A 24,655-nucleotide genomic window follows, 5' to 3' on the forward strand; every position below is an offset into this window, starting at 1 on the left:
GCTTGGGATGCTCTCTTCCTTCCATGCTTTTTGCTTAGGGTTACCCTCAGTCTTCCATGCTTTGTGCTTGGGGTGCCCTCAGTCTTCCATGCTTTGTGCTTGGGGTGCCTTCAGCCTTCCATGCTTTCTGCTTGAAGTGATCTCATCCTTCCATGCGTTTTGCTTAGGGTTACCCTCAGTCTTCCATGCTTTGTGCTTGGGGTGCGCTCACTCTTCCATGCTTTGTGCTTGGGGTGCCATCAGTCTTCCATGCTTTGTGCTTGGGGTGCTCTCATCCTCCACGCTTTCTGCTTAGGGTGCTCTCATCCTGCCACGCTTTCTGCTTAGGGTGCCCTCAGTCTTCCACGTGTTCTGCTTGGGGTGATCTCCTCCGTCCATGCTTTCTGCTTGGGGTGCTTAGTCTTCTACGCTTTCTGCTTTGGGTGCTCTCATCCTTCTACGCTTTCTGCTTGGGGTGCTCTCAGCCTTCCATGCTTTGTGCTTGCAGTGCTCCCATCCTTCCATGCTTTGTGCTTGCGGTGCTCCCATCCTTCCATGCTCTGTGCTTGCGGTGCTCTCTTCCTTCCATGCTTTGTGCTTGTGGTGCTCTCATCCTTCCACGCTTTGTGCTTGCGGTGCTCTCATCCTTCCATGCTTTGTGCTTGGGGTTTACCATTAGTCCTCCATGATTTGTGCTTAGGGTGTTCTCATCCTCCACACTTTCTGCTTGGGGTGCTCTCATCCTTCCACGCTTTGTGCTTGCGGTGCTCTCATCCTTCCATGCTTTGTGCTTGGAGTGATCTCATCCTTCCATGCTTTGTGCTTGGAGTGCACTCATCCTTCCACACGTTCTGCTTGGGGTGCTCGCTCTCATCCCTCCACAGGTTCTGCTTGGCGTGCCCTCATCCTTCCACGCTTTCTGCTTGGGGTGCTCTCATCCTTCCACGCTTTCTGCTTGGGGTGATCTCATCCTTCCATGCTTTGTTCTTGGGGTGCTCTCATCCTTCCACTCTTTGTGCTTGCTGTGCTCTCATCCTTCCATGCTTTGTGCTTGGGGTTACCCATTAGTCCTCCATGCTTTGTGCTTGGGGTGCTCTCATCCTTCCACGTTTTCTGCTTGGGGTGCTCTCATCCTTCCATGCTTTGTGCTTGCGGTGCTCTCATCCTTCCATGCTTTGTGCTTGGGGTGCTCTCATCCTTCCACGCTTTCTGCTTGGAGTGCTCGCTCTCATCCTTCCACAGGTTCTGCTTGGCGTGCTCTCATCCTTCCATGCTTTCCGCTTGGAGTACTCTCATCCTTCCATGCTTTCTGCCTGGGGTGCCCTCAGTCTTCCACGCTTTGTGCTTGGGGTGCTCTCATACTTCCATGCTTTGTGCTTGGGGTACTCTCATCCTTCCACGCTTTGTGCTTGGGGTGATCTCATCCTTCCATGCTTTCTGTTTGGGGTGCTCTTAGTCTTCCATGCTCTGTTCTTGGGGTGCTCTCATACTTCCACGCTTTGTGCTTGGGGTACTCTCATCCTTCCACGCTTTGTGCTTGGGGTGATCTCATCCTTCCATGCTTTGTGCTTGGGGTGCTCTCATCCTTACACGCTTTGTGCTCGCAGTGCTCTCATCCTTCCATGCTTTGTGCTTGGGGTGCCCTCAGTCTTCCACGCTTTCTGCTTGGGGTGCTCTCATCCTTCCATGCTTTCTGTTTGGGGTGCTCTTAGTCTTCCATGCTCTGTTCGTGAGGTGGTCTCATACTTCCACGCTTTGTGCTTGGGGTACTCTCATCCTTCCACGCTTTGTGCTTGGGGTGCTCTCATCCTTACACGCTTTGTGCTTGCGGTGCTCTCATCCTTCCATGCAATGTGCTTGGGGTGCTCGCACCCTTTCATGCTTTCTGCTTGGGGTGATCTCATCCTTCCATGCTTTCTGTTTGGGGTGCTCTTAGTCTTCCATGCTCTGTTCTTGGGGTGCTCTCATACTTCCACGCTTTGTGCTTGGGGTACTCTCATCCTTCCACGCTTTGTGCTTGGGGTGATCTCATCCTTCCATGCTTTGTGCTTGGGGTGCTCTCATCCTTCCACGCTTTGTGCTTGGGGTGATCTCATCCTTCCATGCTTTCTGTTTGGGGTGCTCTTAGTCTTCCATACTCTGTTCTTGGGGTGCTCTCATACTTCCACGCTTTGTGCTTGGGGTACTCTCATCCTTCCACACTTTGTGCTTGGGGTGATCTCATCCTTCCATGCTTTGTGCTTGGGGTGCTCTCATCCTTACACGCTTTGTGCTCGCAGTGCTCTCATCCTTCCATGCTTTGTGCTTGGGGTGCCCTCAGTCTTCCACGCTTTCTGCTTGGGGTGCTCTCATACTTCCACGCTTTGTGCTTGGGGTACTCTCATCCTTACACGCTTTGTGCTTGCGGTGCTCTCATCCTTCCATGCAATGTGCTTGGGGTGCTCGCATCCTTTCATGCTTTCTGCTTGGGGTGCCCTCAGTCTTCCACGCTTTCTGCTTGGGGTGCTCTCATCCTTCCATGCTTTCTGTTTGGGGTGCTCTTAGTCTTCCATGCTCTGTTCTTGGGGTGCTCTCATACTTCCACGCTTTGTGCTTGGGGTACCCTCATCCTTCCACGCTTTGTGCTTGGGGTGATCTCATCCTTCCATGCTTTCTGCTTGGGGTGCTCTCATCCTTCCATGCTTTGTGCTTGGGGTGCCCTCAGTCTTCCACGCTTTGTGCTTGGGGTGATCTCATCCTTCCATGCTTTCTGCTTGCAGTGCTCGCATCCTTTCATGCTTTCTGCTTGGGGTACCCTCAGTCTTCCACACTTTCTGCTTGGGGTGCTCTCATCCTTCCATGCTTTCTGTTTGGGGTGCTCTTAGTCTTCCATGCTCTGTTCTTGGGGTGCTCTCATCCTCCCACGCTTTGTGCTTGGGGTGATCTCATCCTTCCATGCTTTCTGCTTGGGGTGCTCTCATCCTTACACGCTTTGTGCTTGGGGTTCCCTCAGTCTTCCACGCTTTCTGCTTGTGGTGCTCTCATCCTTCCATGCTTTCTGTTTGGGGTGCTCTTAGTCTTCCATGCTCTGTTCTTGGGGTGCTCTCATACTTCCACGCTTTGAGCTTGGGGTAGTCTCATCCTTCCACGCTTTGTGCTTGGGGTGATCTCATCCTTCCATGCTTTCTGCTTGGGGTGCTCTCATCCTTACACGCTTTGTGCTTGGGGTGCCCTCAGTCTTCCATGCTTTCTGCTTGGAGTGCTCTCATCCTTCCATGCTTTCTGCTTGGGGTTTCCGCTCAGTCTTCCATGCTCTGTTCTTGGGGTGTTCTCATCCTTCCACGCTTTATGCTTAGGGTGCCCTTAACTTTCTGTGCTTTGAGCCTGAGGGTGCATTATCATCCTTCCATTCTTTGAGCTTGAGGTACACTCTGTCTTCCATTCTTGTTATTGGGGTGCCCCCAGTCTTCTATGGTTTGTGCTTTGAGTTATCCTCAGTCATCCATGCTTTGTGCTTAGGGTCCCCTCAACTTACCATGCTTTAAGTCCAAGGATGCATTGCCATTTTCCATGCTTTGGGATCAGGGGTGCCCATAGTCTTGGATGCTATCTGTTTGTAGGTGTTGTCATGGTCACCCTTGCTTTGTGTTTCGGGTGTCCTCAAAGTCATCCATATGTTGGGAGCCTCCGTCCTCTTTGCTTTGTGTTTAGGTGTGCTTATAAGGTTTCTCATCCTTTGCATTTGGGGTGTACTCACACTCTTCAGTACATTGTTTTTTGAGGTGCAATCCAGTGTGTTTTCTTAGTCTTCTATGGTCTGTGTTTATGGGTTCCCTCAGCATTCCATGTTCTGTGTTTGGGGGTGCCCTCACAGTCTTCCATGTTTTGGGGTGCCCTGTCATTCTTCTATGTTTTGTGTTTATGGTTTCTCTCAGCCTTCCATGCTCTGTGTTTGGGGGTGCTCTCACAGTTATCCATGTTTTGGGGTGCCCTGTAATTCTCTCCATGCTTGTTGTTAGGTGAAGTCCTGTCATTCTTCCAAGCTTTGTGTTTAGGGGTGCCTTCAGTCTCCACTGCTTTGCGTTTTGTGATGCCCTCTTCCATGCCTTATGTCCGGGGGTGCCCTGTCATTCCCTGATTGTTTGTGTTTTGAGGTGCCTTCAGTCTTTCATGCCTTGCATTTCAGGGACCTACCTTTGGGTAATTGTAATTGGCGTCACCCCAACACTCCATCAAGTTGGCATTCCAGAATTGAAGTACGTCGCAAACATCCATGGTAATGAGGTATGAGAACAAGGCCTCCTGGCTGTGCATGGGACCTCCCTCATATGTGTGTACTGGAGGCGTGTGAGGTTGTGAGTGTACCACCTGTGATGGGGGGGGGGTTAGCCATGTGCTGAAAGTGCTGTGGGGGGTGGGGGTTGGGAATGGTACACGCGTCGTGTGCGTGTGCATGAGAAGGTTGCCCTCAGGATGACTTCCGGTATGTGCGGCTCCCGCATGGCAGCCCCACCTGAGAGGTTGATGTACAGCCTTGGAAGGTAGACGCAGTGGCTCAGGAAGGTGTCCTGAACCTAAGCCCAATAAATCTCAGGAAGCCCACGAGTTACCCCATAATTGAAGACCTTTTAACATCCTTCAAACTTGGGTTTGTCTACGCCTCAGCGCAGCAGCAAAGCAATCTTGAAATGTTCCCTCTGCTCCTGCTGACCCAACCCTGCCTTCCCCCAAAGCAGACCCCAGGTCACCAGGAGGCCATGAAAATGACAGCGTTGCACTATATAGAACCCCATAAAATAACATATTATCCAAATGCATGGAGTGAAAGGAAATATTTGACAAATTGAAAGCTTCGTGGAGTCCCTTTCATCCTTATTATGAGAAGTGTAATAATGCATCCGTGTAATGTTACTGCCATGGATTCCTTCCCGCAGACGCGCTGTACTGGTGTATACTGGTGTATACTGGTGTGCATGCTCAAAGTCCTGGAGGTGGGACGAGGGGCCGTGCATGTGTGTACGTTTGCAACGAGTGTGGTGCATGTATAAAGAATGCACACTGGGAACTCTGTGCCTGTTTCTCTGTCTGTGGCTGTGTGTGCTTGCGGGTTGTGTGTGTAGGATTCTTGGATAGTGTCATGGAAGGAGAAGAAAGGAGGGAAATGGGGAGCGAAGGGGGTTATGGTGGATTAGATCTTAGTGAGCCCAATGCGATGGGCACTAGGACAGAGTCGTCCTCGGCTAGCAGTTCCCTCTCTCTTGCCACAGTCTCTTCAGAAAGGCCCACCATGCCCAGGCTCTCTCTCTCAAAGGGATATAGTTTCCAGTAGAGCCCACAGTTGTTAGGAGCGGGAAAGAGATGCAGGGGCTATGCCGGGGGCACGCCCCTTCCTCTCCCTTGGTAGGCAGGGCTTCTAGGGGAACCTTCCAGGGTGGGGCACTCTCATAGCTCAGTATGGCCACAGAGTCCTGGTCCTCACCCCGCGCTATTTGGGTCTGTGTGTGAAACTGGCACGCTGGATGCTCCTGGGAGGCTCTGCATGGTGGCCCTGCATGTAATGAGAGCAGTGACTAGCACATGCCTGGTGTAGGGAATTGCAGTGAACGTGTGTTACTTGTACCCAATGCCATAGTGCCCAGTCTCTTCTTTTCTGCAGCCTGTTGGCAGAGAGCTGCTGCTACACCTCGTCCATCACCTTCTGACACACTATGGTCGTGACCCGCATATCACCGCTCTTATCAACAGCACCAGGGTCCACATTCTGCCTGCACTGAACCCTGATGGCTTCAGGATTGCCACCCCAGGAGACTGCGATGGGGAACAAGGGAGGTAAATGAGAGAACCCAGCCGCATAATACCCGACGCGAGCAGCGTGTAGCTCTGGCAGGAGGTCCCGAGGTCCCCACCCGCCCCACTAATCTGTGTCAATATCCTTTTATTTGTAGGGAAAACCTCAATGTTGTGGACTTGAATCGAAACTTCCCAGATTTCTTCACCAATAACTTTGTCCCCCGGGAGCCAGAAACCCAGGCCATGATGAGGTGGTTTCGCAGTGAGACCTTTGTACTGTCTGCAACCTTTCATGGGGGAGCACTGGTGGCCGTTTACCCCTACAGCAACGAGCAGCCAGGTATATCGCCTGATGATGCAGGTATTGTCTGTTAGGAGGTTCCTTCTGCACCCCTAATTGTGTCTATGGTCCTAAGCGCTGCTCGGTCCCTTAACATTCCCGCCAGCTGTATGTCTGCCTTATTAGCTTTTACATAGAATTTCTGTTTGGTGTAAAGTAAAGCTGTCTCTGCTTGTCTAGCCTGCCAATTCTAGTTGGCCTCTTGCGCCCCTGTATGCCCTTAGATTAGCGCTCATTGGAGTTGCTTCCAAGGGCTGCATACTATGTCTCAGAACCTCCTCTAAGTGGCGAAGACGTTTGTCTCTGCCCACCTTCATAGCGATAATTTCACCTCTCATAACCGCCTTAAAGGCGTCCCACGGGGGAGGGGGGTGCTGTTGAGCAGCCGGCAAGATGGCTGCCTAGCTTCCCAGCTCCGTGACCCGACGGCTGAATATCCGCCAAAATCAGCGGTTCCCCACATCATCCAGCGCTGGGAACGAGTCTATGGTGTTGGACACTACTGCCCCAGTACACAGAGCCGTGTCCGGGTGAAAATCGGAGCTCCGAGGCTGTGGGAGAACCCTTCTCTTTTGGGGCTGGGCACCCGACAACTGAGGCCTGCTGAGCCGCGTGTGACTGCTGTGGGCCCTGCCCCCTGTGTCCTGCTGTGCCGACGGTCTGCCGTCTCCCGCTGCCCTGCGTCCTGCTTCTGTCGCCTGGCAGCGTTGTGGGCTGTCGTCTGAAGCGCCGGGCCCAATCTCCTCTCTGCCTGGCCTGCTGCGCATCTGGTCATCGGCGCGTCTCTGGGCCGGCGCCTCCTCCTCGCCCCCGCTCTCCTTGTGGCGGAGTGTGCCGCTACCTGGAGCTGGCCCGTGCGGCCCGTCCTCTCTGGGCCGCCCCAGGAAGGGTGCCGGTGTGAGGACGGCATTGCCTCCGCGACCGCCGGATCCTCGAACAACACACCGCGGAGGATGCTAGAGCGCCCCCCTGCACTGCCGTCTTGGTGCCGGATCCACCAGGCGATCTCCCCGCCTGATTGTACGCCCCTGTGGGGGCTGCTTTTGGTCCATCTGCCTCAGGGGCGACGTGCCCCCTGCATCTGCGCCCTCCCCCTCGCCTGCCCCGCCCAGCTGGAGGCCGCAGCGCTGACCCGTACACCGCCTGAACCGCGACCCGCCAACATACTCCACATTTTGGCGCCTGTCGGCCGCGGGCAGCTGGGACCCTCGCGGCGACGGAGACCTGGACGCTGCATCTTCAGGTGAGGGGTTGGGTGCCTGAGACTGCCACGCACTGTACCCCTAAGGGGACCACTGGCCCATAATCTTCATACAAACCAAGTCTAGAGGCACAGTGGACTCTTCACGTATCAAGGGGCCACGGGCCTACAGGCCCTTAAACATCAACGCTAACGTGACTATGCTGCCCCCCCGGCGGTCCGGGGTGGGGCTGCTCCTCTCCTGTGGGCCACCATTTATTTCTTCTTTACTGGATCCACTGCCTGAGCACATCTGCGGTTTCCCTGGACTGCGCATCTAACCACCTGAGCCCTTCAACTGCGACCCTGGATTGCACTGCCCATCACTACTGCACTAATGCCCTGAGGTCCTCCTGGCCCTGCGGCGCTTCTCGCCGGCTTAACTCTGACCACTTGTAGTGCGCTGGTGCGACTCTGGGCGTTTCACCATCCTCCTCTGCCCACACTGTGCAACTACTTGCCCGCGCCCTGAGTTCGCTAAGGGCCTCCTGTCTGTGCTGCCCCTCACCGCTGGTTCTGGCTGCCTGGACCCACCTGGCTCGGGGCGAGCGCCGCCTGCTGCTTCCCCTCCCAGGATATACTGCCGCTTGGGACACTTTGCATGCCCCCCAAAGTGGGCCCAGTGCCCTGGAACACACCTGCTGGGTGTACTCTTCGCCCCCTGGACCTATGCAGTTACCGGCCCAGTGCTGATCGGGAGCTAGAGACCCTCCCTAAACCCCCGGGGCCCCACTGCTATCCTTCTGCAATACCTGCCCTGCTGTTCTAAGTGTGCCCCCAAATATGTCCGGCAAGGCTCGTGGGGCTGACACGGCTGGAGCGATGGACAAGTTTGCTAAATCACTTGCTAAACAGGACCAGGGTGGGGCTGCCCTCCCACAAGATGACCCAGATGTATCCCATTGTTCTCCTCAGCCAGACCTCACGACACTCATGGAGTCTATGGCCAAAAACTTTGCGTCATTTCATGAAAAATTGGACGACATAAACGCAAATGTAGCCTCGCTACGCACCAAACTGGACCAACATGGCGCTAGGCTGGTCGAGGCTGAGACCAATTTTGGGGCCACTGAGGATGAAGTACACGTGCTCCAGAGCACGGTCTCCGACCTGGTGCGAGATATGAAGCAGGTCAAAGCAAAGTGTGATGACTTAGAGTCCAGGTCTCGCAGGAACAATATCCGCATTGTGGGGGTTCCGGAGGCGGCCCTCAAAGGCAAGATGGAACTCGCAGTCGAGACCCTTCTGAGAGCCTCCTGGGTGATCCTCAACTCTCCCCGTTCTTCACTATCGAGGGCGCCCATCGCTCACTGGCCCCACGCCCCAAGCCGGGTGACTTCCCCAGACCAATTATTGCCAAGGTTCTCAGCTTCAGGGATAGAGACCACATCCTACGTCTAGCCCGCGAAAAAGGGGAACTGAAATTTGAGTCTCAGACTATTCGTATCTTTCCCGACTTCTCGGTCAATGTCTAAATGGAGCGCAGACAATTTAATGGTGTGAAAAAATTGCTTAGAGAAAGGAAAGTGGAATACGCAATGTTGTTCCCTGCAAGGCTGAAGCTCACCCACCGTAATAAACTGTACTTTTTCATGGTCCCTGAAGAGGCGTTGAAATTTATTGAGTCCCATATTCCTTTCCCTGGTCCGGTGGACGACCCTGTGGATGAGGGTTGAGTCGGCCTGCCCTGCACCCATTACCTGAATCACTTATGATGTCAGTGCCACGCTTGTCATTTGCATTTTCCTTGTAATCTCATGTATCCTTTCTTTTGTACATTCATTGATTGTCGTAACTCGCTGTGAAGTCTCATGAAACGCCAAATGGGTCACTAGTGTGTGATCTACTGGATATTCCACCTTGTCTGGGATCCTCTATTTCAACACCCCTTGCTTGCTGTACTCTACCATGGTGTCCCCTCTACAATTTAGCATAGGTACCGCTGCATGTTATTTTGTGTAGTCCGCCGTTCAGCCGCCGTAATCAGGCTCACGGCAGCAGTAACCCCAGCTGCATTTGCAATGCCGAGTTTGGCTTGTTATGTTCACTGGATGCGCCCCTGTTGGGTGCTGGGGCCGACCTTGCCCCGTTGGGTTTGGCACAAGTGCCTTGGGATTTTGGATGGGCTTTTGGGCACTGCTGTGTTTGGGGAGGCAGTGAGGGAGGGGGCGGGTGTAGTTTGGGGATACTATGGCAAAAATGGTAAGGTAGTGGTAGCTTTTGGTACGATGCAATGGGCCACTGTATTGTTGGCCGGCACTTGTTCAACATACCCTGTCACACAGTACTCGGATCCCCCCTAAAGGGCTACTGAATGGCTATTAAGGTAATGTCTTGGAATATCAGAGGGCTCAGCAACTTCACAAAGGCACGCAGGATCACAGCTTACGTCCAGAGGCACCGGGTCAAAATACTTCTCTTGCAAGAAACCCACGTTCTCGCTCATCTCTCGTCCTCTTTTGCCCCTGCATGGGGATCCAACAAATACTATACAGTGTTCTCCTCACAGTCCAGAGGTGTCCTCACCTTGATTCACAAGTCCTTGGAATTCTCCCTTCGCACCAGCCATATAGACGGCCAGGGTAGATACGTGATCCTCCACTGTTTCCTTGCTAATACAGAATGCCTCCTGGTCAACACATATGCCCCATCCATCGATGCACCCGATTATTTTGACCACATCTTTGACATCCTCCTAGGATATGTTGGGGTTCCTGTTATCTGGGGGGGGGGACATGAATCTCATCCTGGACACCGACTTGGACAGATCCGGTGTTGCACCTAGAACACTGTCCAGAGCCGCTCGTCGCCTCCAAGCACACATGCTCACTGCCGGACTGGTAGATGCCTGGAGAGTACTCCACCCAATGTCGAAAGAGTTCACATTTTACTCCTCTGTCCACGACAGCCACTCCAGGATTTATCTTTTCCTTCTCTCCGCGGGGCTCATGGGCAAAACACTTTGTACACAGATTCTGCCGCGAGCATTATCTGATCACTCCCCGCTCACACTGGACATCGCCTTATAGCCGGCCCTCCGCCAGCACTCTAACTGGCGGTTCAAGTCAGATGCACTGTATGATATTGTCTTCAAGGCTGACATCCTCGCAGATATCTCCTTATTCTTTGACAATAACAAACGCCACGACACTACGGATGGGGTGAGATGGGAGGCCTTTAAGGTTTTCATCAGGGGCATGTGTATCTCTAGGGAGGCCAGGGTCCTGAAGGACATTAGAAACTCTCTGCGCGGTTCCGAGTCCAGACTCAAGGAGCTGGAGCGCGAGTATGCGACCACCCCCTCTCCACCCAAGCTCGCACAGATAAGAACTGAACTGGATGCACTCGAGTCCTTTGCCCTCAGCGACATAAGATACCTTGCCCGACCCGTTGCGGCCCGAAAGTATGGTGAGGGAGAGAGGCTGGGCCGTACCCTTGCCCGTCTCGCCCGGGCCGAGGGAGGCAGGGCTCAGATTGATAGTATCATCAACAATGACGGAGTGCGGCACTGGTCTGACCGCCTCATTCTTGAGACCTTCGCAGATTTTTATGCAACCCTGTATGCCCAGCAACCAGAGCATAGCCCGCAGGATCTGGACGACCTCCTAGACCGCATCCCAATGTCCCTTATATCCCTAGCCACCAAAGAACAATTAGATACTCCCTTCACCCTTGACGAGATCACTGCTGTTATTTCGGCCCTCCCCAAAGGTAAAGCCCCCGGTCCAGACGGGCCAAACGCCGAGTTCTATCAGGAACATGTTGCCCTCCTCTCTCCACGTCTTCACGAGGTTTGGGAGGAGTCGCTGCATCTCTCTACCCTCCCCCGATCCCTCTGCGAGGCTATCGTCACCGTGCTCCCCAAACCGGGTAAGCCCCTGGATGAATGTGGCTCTTATAGACCTCTGTCCCTCATCAACACCGATACCAAAATCTTCGCCAAAATCATAGCAAATAGGTTCCTCCCCATCATGAAATATCTGATTCACCCAGACCAGAGCGATTTTGTCCCTGCCCGTTCCACGGCCTTAACCATTCGGCGACTGTTTAACGTTATCTCTAGAATTGACCCTCAAGCCAACGCTGTGGCTGTGACGCTGGATGCCCAAAAGGCGTTCAACATGGTCTCGTGGCAATATCTTTGGGCGGTACTGGAGAAGATGTCCTGTATTAAACTACTATATAGTAACCCCGTGGCCAGGGTCCTGGTTAACTCCCACCTGTCGGCTCCCTTTTCCCTCCACAGGGGGACGCGGCAGGGGTGCCCTTTTTCTCCCTTGTTATTCGTGATGGCCATCGAGCCCATGGCGGATAGTGTGCGAAACAACCACACGCGCAAAGGGATTCGCCTGCGGGATACCCCCGAAATTATATCACTGTATGCCGATGACATGCTTTTATACATTAGAGACCCCTCAGTCCACCTTGACCCGATCATGCGCGAAATTATCAAAATTGGCACATTCTCGGGCTTCACCATAAATTACACAAAATCAGAAATCTTTCCCCTTACGCCCGCAACTTCCCAACCTTCATGCGAATTTCCTTTCAAATGGGCACCTGAGGGCATCAAATACCTGGGGGTTCAGGTGTCCCTCTCAAAATCCTCCTTATTGTCCGATAACTACGGGGCTGCCTCGCAATACGCCGATGCCAGGATGGAGAGATGGCAGAACCTCCCCCTCTCACTATCCAGGAGACTGTCCCTAATAAAAATGATTATAGTTCCGAAGCTCCTATACATATTCGCTAACGTCCCACTTTGGCCCGGGAAACAGTACTTTGCGGACCAGCACGCGTGGTGTGCCCGTTTTGTATGGCATTCTGGTGCCGTGCGCAGAAAGTGGCAGCATATGGCCCTACCTTATGAGAGGGGTGGCTTTAGTGCACCTGATCTCGCCCAGTATTGGTTAGCCGCTCAGGCTCAGCATGCTAGATATTGGTACCATCACCAGGACCCCCCCCCCGCATGTTAAGCTTGAAATGCTGCCGACCGAGGAGGTGAATGTCATGTCCTTGATCCTTTTTCACTCGTATCGCTCGGAGGCCCCTGCTGACCCAGTGGCCTCCACTATAAGGGCCTGGCGGCAGATTCTGATGCCTGGTTCTGGCTCCCCCCCCGTATTACAAATGGCTTCCCCTCTGGTCATTCCCTGGCCTCACCCCCACACGGGACAGGCTACTTATGCGTCACTGGTCGGACCTGGGATACAGATCGCTCTCCAACCTGTTCCCCGATGGGAAATTCATCACCCCAGATACCTGGAAACCAGGGCACTCTACAAGTCCTTGCTGGAGTTGCTGCAATACTTCCGACTTAGGGCGGCAGCCCAAGACATGTGGCCTTTGTATCTGGACGAACCCCCTGAGTACCCCGATGTCTGCTACATTGCCAATTCCGCTGGTGGTAAGGGCATTGTGTCCTCCCTTTATAAAATGTTAATGGAGCGAGCTGTAGAACCCCTCCACAATGTTTGTGACGCCTGGAGCCGCGATCTGGGATTAGATATTACGGATGATATGTGGACCAAAATGTGCATGCATACACGCAAGGTCTCTCTCAATTCCAGAGTTAGATGTGTTCAATACAAGCTACTCAATCGCCTGTACTACACTACCTACGCGATTGGGAAGTTTGCCCGGGATCAATCCCACCCCTGTCAAAGATGTAGATCTAACGATGCAGACCACGCTCACATGTTCTGGTCCTGTGGGGCATTGGCCCCGTTCTGGGATGCGGTGATTGAGACCCTCTCCGAGATAGTGGGGTTTTCTGTTTGCCCTGACTCCCTGTCTCTTCTGTTTGGGCTGTGGGAGGGGGCTGAGGCGAAACGGGAAGCTAAGTTTCTAAATGTGGCGGCGAGTGTGGCCAAAAAATGCATCCTGCAATGTTGGAAGCGCAGATCCCCCCCTTCCTTACAAAGGTGGCTGAAAGCCCTCACCTGGACACAATCTTGTGAAGAAGACTACATTAACATGTTGCCTAGTAATGCTCGACCTAAAAACATATGGACAGAGTTTGTAGCTACTTGAACCGTAAGGTGGACCTGGAGCTTCTGTCATCTCCCCCATCTCCAGATCAGGGGACTGATCATACTACACGATAATGCCTTTATTGTTATCAACCTCTGTCAGGATCATGTGTGGCCTTCTGTTAAATCTGTCCCTTATCACTCACACTGTTAATATGAAATGTGCGTTATTGTTGTGACCTGTAATGTGCCAGCTACTACTACTTGCCAATAAAGAAAAGTTAAAAAAAAAAAGGCGTCCCACGTCAGGCTCTCTGACGTGAGGGAAGTTGGGTTATTCACAAAGCATTCCCTGATTTTATCTCCTATAGTGTCTACAAACTTCCTGTCTTTTAATCATTCCCTGGGGAAGCGCCATATCCACAGGTTCTGCCTAAGCATGGGGACATCCAGTGAAGCCACTAATGGAGCGTGATCGGAGAGTGGGGTTGTTCCCAATTCGATCCCTTCTAACTACCCCAGCAGTTGTTGCGACAACCATATGTAGTCGACCCCAGTGTGTCCTATGGACGTGGGAGTAGAAAGTATAACCTTTCTCCCTTGTCCGCTTTGCCCTCGAAGTACCGCAAAGGTGCTTTATGGTCTTGGACAGGGCCCTTACCCTTGCGCATTCTCCCCGCTCCTGTCCTGCTGAGGGGACCAAGCTAAATGGAGGTTGTCCACAACTATGAGGCCGCCCAGGCCGCACTGAATTTCTTCTAGCCTAGCCATTATCTCCCAGAGAAAGCTATCCTGACCTGTGCTGGGGGCATACATATTTGTGATCGTATATCCCTTATTCCAATATGCATGTTGACAAACAGGTAGCACCCCCCCTTATCTTCCTTCACACCCATGACCACTACTTCGAGTTCATTGCTGAATGCTAATATAACCCTGCATGTTTTGTTTCGGGCAGTGGCATGGAACAAATGCGGGTAACCCCTAAATCTCACCCTATTCCTATCCGCTTGACGAATGTGAGTTTCCTGCAGTGCGACTATCGATGCCTCCTCTTTTCGCAAAAAAGTGATCACCTTCCTTCTCTTCACTGGGTAGTTCCGTCCCCTGATGTTATGCGTCAGGATCTTGAATGGGCCTGAACACCCCAACGAGAGCAGAGGGCATCCTAAACCCCTCCTATGAGACCAAGTGGTATTTAACAGATCCCACACACTCCCCAAGCCACCTCCGTAAGCTTCAAATAACTACTTGCAAAACCTGCGTCCCCTCTCCTTCCAGGTAGAGCCATCGTGTCTCCTCACCCTCAAACAGGTAACACAGCAAAGTCTGCTGCCCCAATAGATTACCACCTGTGAACCAGCCTTCATCCATTACCGAACTGCCCCATCTTGGAAGGGCCACTACCCCCGTCGGGAGGTAGGTCCTTCACACTCGATCATTCCCACTGTCTTTTCCTAAGATGTGGCTTGTTCCGAGGCACTGCAACTGCAGGCGCTGAGTCCTCCTCAATGGTAAGTACACTGAGACCCCCTCAGAGCGTGGTGGTGCAATGTTGAGTACCTTCCCCTGTGAAGAACACGCCGAAGGGAAATGTCCATCGGTATCTGATGTGCCTTTGTGTGAGGGGTCTGATCAACTGACCCATTTCCCTCCTCTTCTGGAGTGTGGATTGTGCAATGTCCTGGAACAAATGAATGTCCACTCCATTCAGGCGTATTAGACCTGAGTCCCTGGCTGCTCGCAAGATGCTCTCTCTCTCTCTCTTTCTGTGCTTAAGACGACACTGCAACCAAGACATCTCCGAGTCTTGGTGCCAGGTCTGATCAGCTTGGTGGATCCTGTCAAAGAGAAACGATTCCAGCTGAACCTCCCCCAACAGGTCCTTTGAAGGCATCTTGGAGTGAGACACAGACAACAGATTCTGAATTAGAAATACACTTTATTAACTTAATAATCAGGATGGAAAAGGGCCTATCTTGCCCTATACTGTGGTGGGATGTCCCTACCAAAACAAAACAAACGAAAGTCAAAGTGTTTATCTTAGAAATCTGTCAAAACCTATGCATGCCCTCACAACTAATCTATACAATGTGTAGGTATTTCGGCAACCCTGTCAGTTCGGAGCTCCAGCCAGCTCGCAGCTTTCTTTCAGCTCCCTTCCCCAACTATAAAACCGTACAAAAGTCTCAGGATTCCCTCAATTTCAGGATGAAATAGTTCCAACCAATGCCAAGGTTCCCTTCCCCAAGTTCCAAATGGCACAGTTCCAAACACAAAAGTGTCTTGAGATTCCTTCCTCAAGTCAATAAACAGGTAAAACCTCGGGGCTCCCTTCCCCAAGAATCACTCTCAATATTATAATAGTCTTTTTACAGTTTTCCTAAAGTTCTAGGCCACACTTGTGCCCTTGGTATATGATTGGTCTTGAAACTAAAATATCTTGACTGAGAATTATGGTTCATTCAGTTTTCCAAAATATATCATTCACAATTTCTCCCACTCTATTGTTCAACATGCCTTTCTTTGGCTCAGTGTTAAAGTTCACCTTCAAAGTTCCATTCACCCTGGAGTTCAACACATTTTGGGTTCACTGATATTGATGATGTTCTGTTCACTTTCAAGTTTGTTGTGTATAAGATTCATTTCAGTTCAAAATGATATTCATTTGTAGGTTCAACACATATGGCTTATACTTGTATTCAATTTTCATCCATTTCTGAGCTTGGCACATGGTGGTTGTATTTGAATTTTAAAGCTCCATTCAGTTCTACTCTTCATAAGTAACAGTTCTGTTTACAGGTTAGGTTTTCCTTCAGTTCCGTATTGAATAATAATGAAGTTGTAGTTAATTAAGGTTTTCATTCGGTTTGGATTTCAATAATCGTGAAGGTATTTGTTCATAGTTTTTCTCTCTAGGTAAGAGCTTTCTGCTGATGTATAAAAGGGGATGTTCTAACCCATCATCATTTTGTGACAAAACAGCTCCTAATCCCGTTAAGGACGCATCAGTCTACAATGTCCAACAAAACAGTGTTCAGCCCAAAGTTCAGAGCTCCGTCCAGCTCACAGCTTTCTTTCAGCTCCCTTCCTCAACCATAAAACAGTTCCAACAAAAGTGTCAGGATTGCCTTAATTTCAGGATAAAATAGTTCCACCCAATACTCAAGGTTCCTTTCCTCATTCGCTATGCATGCAACCACTTCGATACACAGAAATACTCTGCGTAAGTTCAAACGGGTTTCCTCTTTCATAGAAACTCACGGGTTGCTTCTTTGGGGTTCCCTGCAGTGCAGATCAATCAGCCTTCTGTTCTCCGCCTCAGAGCTCCACCTCCTGCCCCTCAGGCACTTCTGTGTCAGCTTCTGTCCACAGGAGAACGAGCACAGTGAACACCAGGAAAGGGGACAGCCTCTCTGCACGGCTCCCATTCCATCGTTCGTTTGGTTCCATGGAGCCCCAGCTCCCAGGCTGAACTTCCAGGAACCGTCGGCGTGCCTCACATTTACAGTTCCCTGCTGCTTCTCTTGGCCTCTCTGCTGCTGCACCGCCACTGCCTCGCCTTCACGTCCTTCTTCTCCTTCTCCTAATACTATTTGAGTTTTCCTCCTTTTATACACCTGCAGCCCTTTAACAGGCTGTAGGTGCAAATGTGTAATCAGCCCTGCCTGACCATCATTAAGAGGACCCGCCTGACCTCTACAACTCTTAGCAGGCCTCTTCCTCGTCCCAGTACCAGAGTGGTAAAAGCACCTAGCCTTCATTACTCCAGGTTGCCTCTTCTTCGTCCCAGTACTGTCAGTGATCATATATGAGGAAGTCAGGGGAGTTGATTAACAATAATCCATAAAGGTGGGGGAGTGGGTGGGTAGGTCATTAGTAGGAAAAGGGGGATACAATGTCTCTCCCAAGGTCATCCCACTCCCAGTCCCCAAAGACCCTCCACCCAGGTGATCCTCCCTCGCTTGTCCACCCCCAGGGGCAGGATTCAAAAGCGATGGCCTTTCCCTGGCCACCTGCGCAGAGGACCCAAGGGGAATAGGAGTGAGAATGCCCTTGGGTTTCTCACAGTCCCCATACACATGTTGCACCATTTCTCTGAAGTCTTTATCCAGCTAATCCTCTGGGATGTTTTTTATAAGGATATTGGAACGTCACAAGCAATTTTCCAAGTTCTCAAAATCAATCCAAAGGAAGAGTGAATAAGTTCTCCCTTCAACATGAACCTCGGAGTGTATATAGAGGGAGTCCTTCCTTTTCTGATTATATCTATCAGCACTTGCACTTTGTGGTTATTCACTCTTCCTTTGGATTGAGTTTGAATATACACGTTTAATCTGGATGTGATGTTGCACTTGGTAAAGAAGGCTTTTTTTGTTTGTTATGATATATTTGTATAAATAAATCAAAATATTCAATATTTGGAACAATTACAAATTCTTAATATCCTTTCAAAATTCTTCCAGCTGGTTGTTTTGACAACCTGTAGATGTGACTATGCAGACATGATGTGATTAATCCTGATATGTGACTAGTATTGTGCATTAATTCGCTAAAAATACCAGCTTATCATTGATTGTTTCAAGTCCGCTTTGAGGGCCAACAGTTGTTCCTGAAATGTGGCGGCCAACTTCTCTTGGAAGGCATTTCGACATTGCAAGAGGTCTTCCTTCGTGACTGCCAAGGAACCAGTGCTCTGGGGACGCCATTGCCGCTATACGCGCTTTGCTGTTTGGCCCCAGACCTTGGTTCCAGCAGCTTTGCAGGCTTCCGTTGGGTAGGGGACACTGTGAGTGTTGTCAGGCCGAGGTCTCCTTTCCTTTCCCTTCGGCATCTCTGCAGTACAACCTTCCTGCGGCCCCCGCATGGGAAGGTTGTTGGGCCCTCCTATGTCCCCACCAGCCTTGCTGATGTTAGACTGGGGGAGGGAGACAGCTGCAGCACCTCACTCCACTCTGGCAGTCACTTCCAGCACAGATTGCTTCCGACTCATCCTTGTAGCCCAGGGGGTGACCCCTACCTTCTTGCCAGTGGTCCTCTCCACCCGTGACCTGGGTGCTTCAGCCAAGAGTCTACACAGATTGCAGGAGTCCTCACACCCTAGGAGTGGTGTGCGATCATCTGAGGCCCTTCTCTTGTGTGTCACTGCCTTGACTCTTCCACAGCCCGCCGGATCCTGTGTGGCCCTTCTCAATGAGCAGGCGGAGTGCTGGGAACCTCCGCACCACCTTCATGGATCCTCTCCTGCGAGGTGAGCAGCCGCCACCCTCTTCCTGCATCCTCCGGGGAAGGACCGACTCGGGCCAGCACGTCCGACCCAATGAAAACCCCAAAGATCGCCAGGCGCCTCTTACCATGGAGCACGCCTTTCCGATCACCGACCTTCTCTGAGGGCGGGGTCACATCTCCCTTATCACATCATGCATTAACCCTGCAGTTGCTTCGGAAAGCCGATGGCGGAGGTGCCCATGAGGGAGCTACAGAGCTAATGCTTTTCTCCTCCCTGCCGCCATCTTGAAATCCTGCCAGTCCATTTTTGTAGCCGGGACATCCTCATCTGTCAGGCCGGCTGTTGAGTTATCTGCGCCGCTGTCCTTTGCTGATTCCTCCTGAAACTGTCATGCACTTGCATTACACTTTTAATGTCCCCCGACTGCCGGCCCGTTTGCTTATTTGTGAGCATAGTCGTTCTAATATCAATACCTTTCCACTCCTCCACTGAGGCCACCAGCCTCCAATCACCTTCCCCATGCTGAGAATCAGAGGTCCATGCACATACTGCAAGCAGTCCCCACCTCTTATCCCCAGCGTCTCTGCTTCAGGCCAAGCCCAACACCACGGTATCTGTGGGCCTCCAGTGAGCTTCTTCCTCCACAGACTGTCGGCACCAGGAGATTCCATGTTGAGCTTCTAGCATATATACTTTTCCCCCTTCTTCCTAAGTTGGAACAAGGAGGAGCACTATCAGACCACCAAGGACCAGGACGACTCACTACAGGCTTCCTACCTGGCAAATCCACAGCCCAACACACCTCTTACCAGACTGTTGCCTCTGATGCTCTGCTCCTCTTTCCAGGCTCCCCTGCTGCCTCTTTCTGTCAACCCATGCCATTGTGAGGCTCAGAGCCTCAATCCGCGACCCGGAGCCGTCCAGGCAGTTTCGCTCCATCGGGGGGCAGAGTGGAGGTGAGGTGGGAGGTGGAACCAGCTCCCCCAACTCTATTCAATCCACCAAGGTCCCTTTACACCAACATGCTCCTCAACGCTGCAGTGCACTGGACCAACGCTCCGGCTCCCGGGCGCCATTTTGCCACCACTTCGGAGTGTCGTCCTCTCGCTTTTAAACGTCCTTCGCTGGCATCTTCCTCCTTTTATTCATATTAGGCGGATCCTCTGGCTTTCGCACCTCTCAGGGGCGGGGTTGCGATGATTTCACCCCATGTATCCGCTCACAGAGCTCCCTGGGGCTCACCTGCTAGGCTTCCCGGGTTGGACATGCCCTCTGGAGTTTCTGTTTTTTAGGCACCTGGAAACAGAAGTATTGCCGAATGTCACCCTAGGAAAGGGGAGCCCATGGTAGGGCTACAGAAAAATAAAACCTGGGGAGGTTGTTGTACTAGATGGATTCATGTCACAATTAAATATTTGTTGGGCACTTCCCATTGACTGCAGAATCTTCAGGTCCATTGACTATCCAGTGTATGGGCCATTAGCCGCTGCGTGGACACAAGCCAGTGGTTGTAAGTGAATTGATCATTTTTATAGAGCAGTCTGCACCACTTGATTACTTTTCTCACTTGCTTTTGCAGGAGTTGGCAAAGAAACCGATTGTCCAGATGAAGATGTGTTCAAGCATTTGGCAAAGACCTACTCCTTCACCCACCCAAAGATGCACAAGGGAAACATCTGTGGAGAAATCTTCCCCCAAGGCATAGTGAAGGGGGCCGAATGGTACCCCATTGTGGGTAAGGACATAATTCCTTACTCTCTTGAGTTGGAGTGTTAACCAATTTGTGTGTTATGCTATATTAAAGTTTTATTTTATATTTTCCATTTTTGTATTTGTTTTTGGGTTAATATAGCCCGGACCAAGCTAGAAAGTCACATGCACTGTACTTATTCTTATTAATTATTTTTATTTACAAGTAATTTGAGGTTATCGGGGGTTGGTAGAAGGGAAGAGTGACCCCTCTTTCTCGCTGTGTATTCCCTGAAGAGCAGGATCTTAAGTTCCATCCTCAAGCCTAAGGCCTTCATTATGAGGTTGCCAGCACCGGCAACCTCGGCTTATCCTTCCCGCCGCCCGGTATCCCGGTAATACTGGGATATTACGGGCGGCCGCGGAATGGTACGTTTCCATTCCCGTGGAGCCCCGTAGGACTCCACAGGAATGGGAAAACTGAAGTGCTAGTGCTTCAGTGAATTATCTGCCGGTAGGGTATGAACTACCAGGAGGTCAGGCCTGCCGGTAGTGCACTGCCCCTACCAGCAGACTTAGAGTGACCCAGTCTAGAAAAGGTGCCAGTAAACATTGTTACCGGCACTGTTTTCCAGACCGGGTCACTCCTAATGAGGGCCATAGAGTGTTGGAACCTTCCTGATTGTGACCAGGATGGCGTTCCAAACGGCTGGAGCATAGCAAGGGAAGGCCGTTTCTTGATTTTTGTCACAATAGTCCGGCTGCTTCCGGAATGCATCCCTTCTGCACCGGCGGGTTTTGTGGCTAGGTCAGGCTGTTTGATGAGTGCATCTCTCCTGAGCTGGCGGGTTTTGTGGCTTGGTCGGCTGCTTGAGCGCATCCCTCCTGGGGCGGCAGGTTTTGTGGCTAGGTCAGGCTGCTTGAGGAGTGCATCTCGCCTGAGCCAGCAGGTTTTGTGGCTAGGTCAGACGCTTGAGGAGCGCATCTCGCCTGAGCCGGCAGGTTTTGTGGCTAGGTCAGGCTGTTTGATGAGCGCATCTCTCCTGAGCTGGTGGGTTTTGTGGCTAGGTCGGCTGCTTGAGCGCATCCCTTCTGCGCCGGCGGGTTTTGTGGCTAGGTCAGGCTGTTTGATGAGTGCATCTCTCCTGAGCTGGCGGGTTTTGTGGCTTGGTCGGCTGCTTGAGTGCATCCCTCCTGGGGCGGCAGGTTTTGTGGCTAGGTCAGACTGCTTGAAGAGCGCACCCCTCCTGAGTCGGCAGGTTTTGTGGCTAGGTCAGGCTGTTTGATGAGCGCATCTCTCCTGAGCTGGTGGGTTTTGTGGCTAGGTCGGCTGAGCGCATCCCTTCTGCGCCGGCGGGTTTTGTGGCTAGGTCAGGCTGTTTGATGAGTGCATCTCTCCTGAGCTGGCGGGTTTTGTGGCTAGGTCGGCTGCTTGAGTGCATCCCTCCTGGGGCGGCAGGTTTTGTGGCTAGGTCAGACTGCTTGAGAAGCGCACCCCTCCTGAGCCGGCAGGTTTTGTGGCTAGGTCAGGCTGCTTGAGGAGCGCATCTCGCCTGAGCCGGCAGGTTTTGTGGCTAGGTCAGGCTGCTTGAGGAGCGCACCCCTCCTGAGCCGGCGGGTTTTGTGGCTAGGTCAGGCTGCTTGAGGAGCGCACCCCTCCTGAGCCGGCGGGTTTTGTGGCTACGTATGCTGGTGTTTGAGCAGTAGTTGACTTATATGTGAAGCAATCCGTTTTTAAGAGTATCCTGGCTGGGATGGGTAGCCAGAGTAATTCTACCCCTGGGATGGGGGAGAGTTGGTCACATTTCGTAGTTCTCTTTATGAGGTGTGCAGCGGTATGTTGAACAACCCTAAGGGGGGCAAGTGGACAGCCAGGACGCCAGTGAGGAGGGCATTTCTGCTACCAAGGTGTAAGCCTACAAGGAAAGAAGAAGCCCAGGTTCGCTGGAGGGGTTTGGGAAGGTTAATTACTAGGAGAAGGGCACGGGACATATTGGTGATACCTCACCATGGATGTTGATAGGCAATTACAATGTACAGGGGAATTAGACCTGTCACTGTATAAACCTAAATCACAACGTAAATAATAGTACAGAAATATTTTAATGCTAATAAGACAATACATTAAAACCGCTAAAACCATAGTGCGGGACAAACAATGAATAAATCAACAACTCCCGTCTAGGGTGGTTAACAAATGTTAGTCAAGTGCATACATCATACAGTACATTGATAAGAACAAAAATATAAAAGGTAGTATGCCAACAATAAAGAAGCACAATGTGTTGATACAGCAAAACAGCAAACAACCGCAACTGTTGTAAAATGACAGAGGATTTTAGTAGAGGTAATGCTTCTGATAATTGTGTGGTGGTATGAATACCTACACAACACAAGGCATCTTGTTGTAATCTAACACAAATCTTACTCTTGTGTTAATTAACATCCCTACATGTTTCATTTCTCTATACTGTAATTGGTCAGTGTACTGTGGGAACTTCTAAGTAAGCCAGAGCCGTCTAAGCAGCACACTGGCATGCGTGATCTGTGCAATTGTGCTTAACAGTCTCTATAGTTCAAGACTTGTTAAGTAATGTGAGGTATCTTCCAATCAGTGCCCATAGAAGTAATCTTGTTAACGTCCTGCTTCAGTCACGCCTCTCGCCGTACTAGGTGTGATCCTAGACCAAACCCTAAACATAAAAGTATAAGGGACCTACTTAGTATAAGAAACCTTGCATCTTAAATGCATGCTTAATGATTTATATACATGAAAGGCATCAAGAAATGCTTACCATTCTTAATAATAGGTAATGCATCTGTACACACTGCGTTGCTCGTAGTGCAGCAGATAGGGTATCTCTAGAAGCATAAAAATACAGCTCGTATCAGTGGTCTGCATATAATCTCTAATGGGGCTTGCAATGGCAGCTGTGGATGACTACAATGTTCCAAATTAGAAGAGAACATTGTTTTGAAACTTACTCTATGGCTGTGTGCTCTCTCGATAATTATAGAGGCAGATCCACACTACAATTTTGTAGTTGCATATCAAAAAATTCCGATGAGGACCTACAACGTGTAGGTAAACCAGTATTATATTCACTGCCGGCAGAATTCTCACACAAACATGAGACAGATCTAAAAACTATGACGCAATTGCACATGCCTCGTAGATAGCAAGAACATCTATGGTAACACTTGGTATTAACATGACCCAAGTATAAGCGAGAGAGGTAACCACGGGGGATGGAGGCCTCAGGTATAAAAATGGAAAAGTGGGTGCACGCAAAGTTACACTGTGACATGTCCGGCTCGGAAGTCACCTCAATAGGGGAATAGAACCCTAACGGCACTATAGATGTAAAGAGAAACCCACGTCAAGGTTTAAAGATGGAGTAAGAAATGCCTGCAGAGTTGCAATGTGACATGTCCGACTCGTGGGGGCCCTCAGTGCGAGAATAGATCTAAGACTACAAGGGCCTGGACTGTGGCTCTTAAATCCTCAGATGGGAGGAAGGTTTTATCATCCTGAGGAATGCGCTCTGTTAGCAGGTGTAATTTTAAAAAAAGATAATGCACAGGTCACCACTGTAGTGTCCTAACGCCAACGAAGCTTGTGCAGAAAGTGGCAGATTGTGCCCCTGCCAGGGGTCTGCCGACCTTAGTTTGCAGGGGGATTGAAGAGGGCATTGGAGACGAGGAAAGAAGAAGGAGTTAGACAAACATGAAAGATTTGTTAAGGTAGGAGAGGAGATGGAATGACTGCCTGTAGCATCATTGAAGATCGATCAAAGTATGCCACAGATCAGGAGAAAGGGCAGTACCTATGCCTTTAAATACATACTGAAAGTGGTCAGTAAGTGTTTGCAAGATGGCCTTGAGTTGTGCTCCAGTGTGCCCTGGAATTACAGAGGCTTCTTTTGAATGGATTGTGATGCGCAACCCCATTCTATCCTCACTCCATGTGTTTTTACTTTCAGACAGTATCACCTGATCTCCACGGATCTGCGTTACTCTTTGGGGGTTCCTCCTCTACTTACAGGGGCGTCATTAGAGGGTGTTTGTTAGGGAGAATTCTCTGTTTAGAGTGAATTTCCTAACCTAGTGAGTCCCCCAGCAGCTTTGCTGGATTTTTGGGGTTTATTTTTTTCTCCTGCCAAGAGTGAGACTCTTTCACCCTCACTCTTGGACATGATTTGAGTGTGTTTCTTTGAATCTAGATGTGTTTAATGGGTTACGGGGTCTTTTACTCCATAGGGCTTCATGTGTTTTTGTGATGTGTGTTACACAGCACCCCCAGTGCAGTGACACAGGGGTGTCTTAGTGACCCCACCGATATAGACTCCATACCCTGGGACTGACTACTGTCTCCCAGGGCATGTAAAGTCACCATTGACTTTACTAGTCTTAAATTCTGAACAGAACCAGTACAA

The 24,655-nt window shown here is 50.9% G+C and overlaps 1 protein-coding gene across 5 annotated transcripts in view; it reads left to right on the plus strand.

Annotated features, from left to right (window-relative positions):
• Positions 1–24,655, plus strand: part of LOC138471504 (carboxypeptidase M-like) — a 308,081-nt gene that overhangs the window by 37,702 nt on the left and 245,724 nt on the right. For 3 of the 5 annotated variants that reach the window (XM_069609136.1, XM_069609134.1, XM_069609138.1), the window contains exons 3-6: positions 4,145–4,242; positions 5,615–5,787; positions 5,904–6,109; positions 20,110–20,265. In XM_069609136.1, the coding sequence (XP_069465237.1) occupies positions 4,145–4,242; positions 5,615–5,787; positions 5,904–6,109; positions 20,110–20,265 (633 nt within the window). The remainder of the gene's footprint in view (positions 1–4,144; positions 4,243–5,614; positions 5,788–5,903; positions 6,110–20,109; positions 20,266–24,655) is intronic. The other 2 variants (XM_069609137.1, XM_069609135.1) reach the window with 2 other exon arrangements.

Source organism: Ambystoma mexicanum, chromosome 8 (genome assembly GCF_040938575.1).
Source record: "Ambystoma mexicanum isolate Mex_15411 chromosome 8, UKY_AmexF1_1, whole genome shotgun sequence".
NCBI classification, from domain to species: domain Eukaryota; kingdom Metazoa; phylum Chordata; class Amphibia; order Caudata; family Ambystomatidae; genus Ambystoma; species Ambystoma mexicanum.